General features: G+C 44.0%; 1 protein-coding gene across 1 annotated transcript in view; it reads left to right on the plus strand.

Moving 5' to 3' along the window:
- The window catches only part of MKI67 (marker of proliferation Ki-67), a 17,120-nt gene that overhangs the window by 2,597 nt on the left and 10,209 nt on the right, over positions 1-4,314 (plus strand). The window contains exons 5-7 of the mRNA XM_010132012.1: positions 1,029-2,313; positions 2,637-2,875; positions 3,460-3,847. Of these exons, the coding sequence (XP_010130314.1) occupies positions 1,029-2,313; positions 2,637-2,875; positions 3,460-3,847 (1,912 nt within the window). The remainder of the gene's footprint in view (positions 1-1,028; positions 2,314-2,636; positions 2,876-3,459; positions 3,848-4,314) is intronic.

Raw genomic sequence — 4,314 nt, forward strand, 5'->3', positions numbered from 1 at the left:
TTCAGCAGGTGGCAGAAGGGGAATTATTACACAAACAAACTTCAGGATCTAAAAGTCTTCCTGCATCAGGTTGGTGCCTGTTTGATGGGGACTTTGTTTCTCCTCCCTGAACTGCATCTATTCTTAGCGTAAAGAGCAAAAACAAGGTTGAAAAGAGCAAAAGAAATGTATTTAAGACTTTTCAATCTGGGTACGATGCAACTCGCTAGGTCAGTGCTGTTTCGTCACACTGGGATGCTCTGGTTTACCAAAGGCCAGTCCTGCCAGGAGAAATCAGTCCAGTTGCACCCTGACGGTTAGCCTGGCATAAGTGACCTGTTTCAGAGGGCTGTTGTGAGCCCACCTGTATTCACAGGATTTGGGTGACAGGTTCCCCTGCATTCCTAGAATACAACAGCCTTTGCTTTGCTGTTCTGTCAACTTTAAGGGAACAACTTGACAGCTCAGCAAAAAACTTCTCTGGTGTACTTGTCTGCAGTTGGGTACCATCTAATTTCCTGTTCTCTGTTCCTCCTCCTCACTCCTTTTCACCTTTCCCGGAAGGTACTGACAGGCTTTTCCTTGTACAGGCTTTTCCATCCTGCCATGGGTTATTTCCCATCACAACTGGGAAACACGTCAGCATTTGTTCTTGCAGACATGTGCTCATGGTGCCATGAAGTAGTGTTGAGAAATAGACCTCATAGATAAAGTTTTGCAGATGACAGGTTGGAGTGAGGTGGGGGTTGGTCTTTTTCTATAACTCATATTTGTTGTTCTGTGATTCTGAAGTAACTTGGCAACTGTATTACTTTTTGTTCTGCTTTCCTTCCTTTGCAGATAATCTTGAACATGAAGAAAAAAGTGTCAGTGAAAATAAACCAAGTACAGAGGAAAATGTTTCCACAACTTTACCCTTCTTCAAACTCCAAACACCCAAATCTTCACACAGAATGCATCAATCCAGGAGAAAGCAAACCGAAATGTCTCCCTTCAGTAAACTCTATGAAAAACTGAAACATGAGGTTCAAGTGAACAAACCTCTGCAGGTGGGAAATGCATCTCAACAAGCTGCAAAAGAAGATGGTAAGACGTTTCTGCTAGTACCGGCCACTCGAATTTCATCATCCAGTTGCATTTATGATCTGGGAAGCCTGGCTAAAGGGAAGGAAACAGGCAGAAGTGAAGAAATTGAAGAGTGTAAAATAAAAATCAAGAAAGAAGTAATCAGTTTGGAGTTTCACCAGATCTCGGCTGTAGGAAGTGCTACCAAGAAGGGTTTTGCTGGAAGTCCTCCAACTTCCGTTTCAAAGTCGATGCCAAGGGGTACTGGTAACAGAAGTCACCTGCAGGATTATAAGGAACTGAGCACAGCAGGTAAATCTGGTGCTGATGTTACAACGACACCCAGGCTGGAAAGGGTTGGAAATGCCAGGTTTCCAGGGCCGCAGTGTGTGATAGAGCGCTTGGGCTATGTAGGTAAAGTGAGCTCCGCAGTGCCACTGGCTAAAGTAGCCCAGACAGCTCCCACGACAAGTGTTTCTGAAGTAGAGACCGATGTGCTGTCTACGCCAACATCCAGGAGGAAGACTTCTCACTCTCAGTTCATCTCGTCTACCAGAGAACCTGATGGAACGAATCCTGTCATCCCTGATACTCCGAATCGACGATGTGTGCCACTGAAGCGTAAATCTCTCTCTGAGATGTTAGCTGAAACTCACAGGGCAGATGTGGTGTCTGGAAATGATATCCTCAAACAACTGCCTTTGGCAGAAAATGAGTGCTTAAAACAAGGACAAAATAGCCAACAACGTACCCCAGGAAGACATGTGAAAGAAGTAGTGCCGGAAGAAGTTTGTGACCAGGCTCAATTTGTTAACTTGAAAGAGGGACATTCTGAAACTCCTGTTCCTAATACCAAGAGTCCCAGAAGAAATAACAGGCAAAGTAAAGAATTACCAAACAAAAGTGTCTGGTCAGAGACACTGGCTCCAGAAGAGTCAACACCAGCACGGGCATCTCCCGCCAGTCAGAAAGCTGCCTCTGGGAGGAAGAGAGGTAGGCCCAGGACTTCTGGACTGCTGACTGAAACAGCGGTGGAGACAGGTGCCACTGGAGAACATCGCGACACGACTCCTGATGGAAAAGAGAGTGGAACTAAAGGAGAGCTGGCCACGAAGGCGAGTCACCAGAAGCAGGATCTGGAAGATGACAGTTCTGCCAGACCTCGCAGACTGTCAAAGAGAAGGTCCTCTGGAAGCCCCTCTGCACTGGAGAACTGTGAGGCTGGCTCAGAAATGACTGTTTCCAGTCCATTGGCTGGAGGAGAATCAGGTAAATATGGTTAATCCCCTACCTCAGTGGTTGTGCGTTTGAAAAATTCTCGTAGTGTTTCTATGAGACTTTTTTCACTTAGGTAAAACATAGAACTCGTGGCTGATACTAGTTCTGAAATATTCATGTAGTTAAATTTGACCATAAAAATACGCAATAATATGTACGATAGTTTACTCAGTTGACTCTATTTCTCTTTAAGTTGCCTTCTGCTATGTTTCTGACTTTAAAAAGCACGAGTCAGCTCTGTGTAATGCGCTGCTTCACCTGTCGACGTGGATCCTTAGACACATGGAAATATTTTCAATGGGTTTTCTTTTTAGGCAAGACAACAAAGCTGTCTCAGAAGAGGAAAAGTGGTGATTCGTTACTTCAGCCTTTAGGAAAAAGGAAGAGAGTGTCTTTTGGTGGCCATCTAAGCCCAGAGCTTTTCGACAAAAGTTTGCCTCCCAACTCTCCCCTTAAAAGAGGGGCGACTCCTGCCAGGCTGAGCTTACCCTTTGGAAACTCGCCACGGGCTGTTCTCAAAAAGACTCCGGGATTGAAGCACTTTGCAATCCAGGTAAATGTCAAGACTAAACAAGTTGCTAAAACAATGTGAACAGAAATTCTCAATTCTAAAAATCAGTGGTAAAACTTGCTAGAGGTATGTCAGGCAGTGGAAATCTCATTTGCAAATTAAAATGGTATTATTTGAACTCAGCAAATTTTTATTGGCATGTTTTTTAACCAGGGAGGGGGCTGGGCTTGCCCTTTATCTGCCTGTCTTCATACAGGAGGTGTTTTTACTCAGCTCACGCGCTATCCCTCATTCTTGTGCGTATGCAGGAGTGCTTTTCTGTCTGTCCTTAGCAGCAGTGTCTACGTGCTCCAGTCTCCCATAAGTAACAGAAAACACGGCAGTAGTTTCTTGGCAGACTCTGCCACATGGTTTGGTCAGAAGTTTGAAATCTGAAATATTGTTACAAGTTTGTTTTCAGAGAATTAACTCTTAAGGCTTTTTCCAGTGATGTGATGATATTTTACACTACTGCATTTACTCGTCTGAGAGACAGACAAGCATTGGTAGTTCAGCTACATGCAGTAACATTTTATCTAGATGGTTTTGGGTTTTTGTTTTACCAGGAACTTTCTGAACATTTGCAGAAAGAAAAAATGTCACCAAAAAATGGGCCAGCCCAGAAGTCCCCAGTGGCTTCACCCCCTGCTTCTGGGAGGGTGTCACCTATGTTCACTGTAGGTTCTCCAGCATCTTACACGAAAGGACGCTTCTCTGTTTCTCATGTCACGGCACCATTACCAATTGCTGAAGAGGATGATGCTCTGGCAGAAGAGATGAATACCAAGGAGAAAAGTGATGCCCGAGTGAAAACACCTGAATCTTCTCAGCTTAACCAAGATGAGGAAACCTTTTTAAATGCTAGCCCTGACAAACCAACCCAAAGTGCACAACCTGCGCCGAAGGTCGCTCCCAGGAAGTGGAGGAGTGGGGCTGTAGCAGTTATCAATGCAAAAAGAAGAAGCGGTGCCTCAAGTGCGAATTTATTAGGTTTGTTTCAACAGTTAATTTTGAATATTAAATCTCATGCTTTAAAACTGGAGGACGTCCATTGTTTTATTACGCAGAAGCCACCAAATGGTTGGCAAGTCTTCTGATGAGGAATTGCAAAGCGTTGCATTCTCATATCTGCCTTGACCGTTCAGTTTGTTTTCTTTGTGCCTTTTTTTATACACAGTTCACAACCTTTGTCCATGCACTGGACTTCACTGTTGACAGTGGTGTACAACAGGTAGAATTAAGATATAGGATGATAACTGGGTGGTAACTGGAATATTTGGAAGTTGAACATGTAAATTTGAGTGTTGGACACTGGTTTGTGACAGTTTTGACAGCATTATGATAGGGGAGCTCTGGTTCTTGACATGGTTAACCTTTGAGGAAAGTTACAAATAAGGTGTCCTTGTCATCTGTTCATAAATTAAGCCAATTTGACTCTTTCC

Source organism: Buceros rhinoceros, unplaced genomic scaffold (genome assembly GCF_000710305.1).
Source record: "Buceros rhinoceros silvestris isolate BGI_N320 unplaced genomic scaffold, ASM71030v1 scaffold12262, whole genome shotgun sequence".
Taxonomy (NCBI): domain Eukaryota; kingdom Metazoa; phylum Chordata; class Aves; order Bucerotiformes; family Bucerotidae; genus Buceros; species Buceros rhinoceros.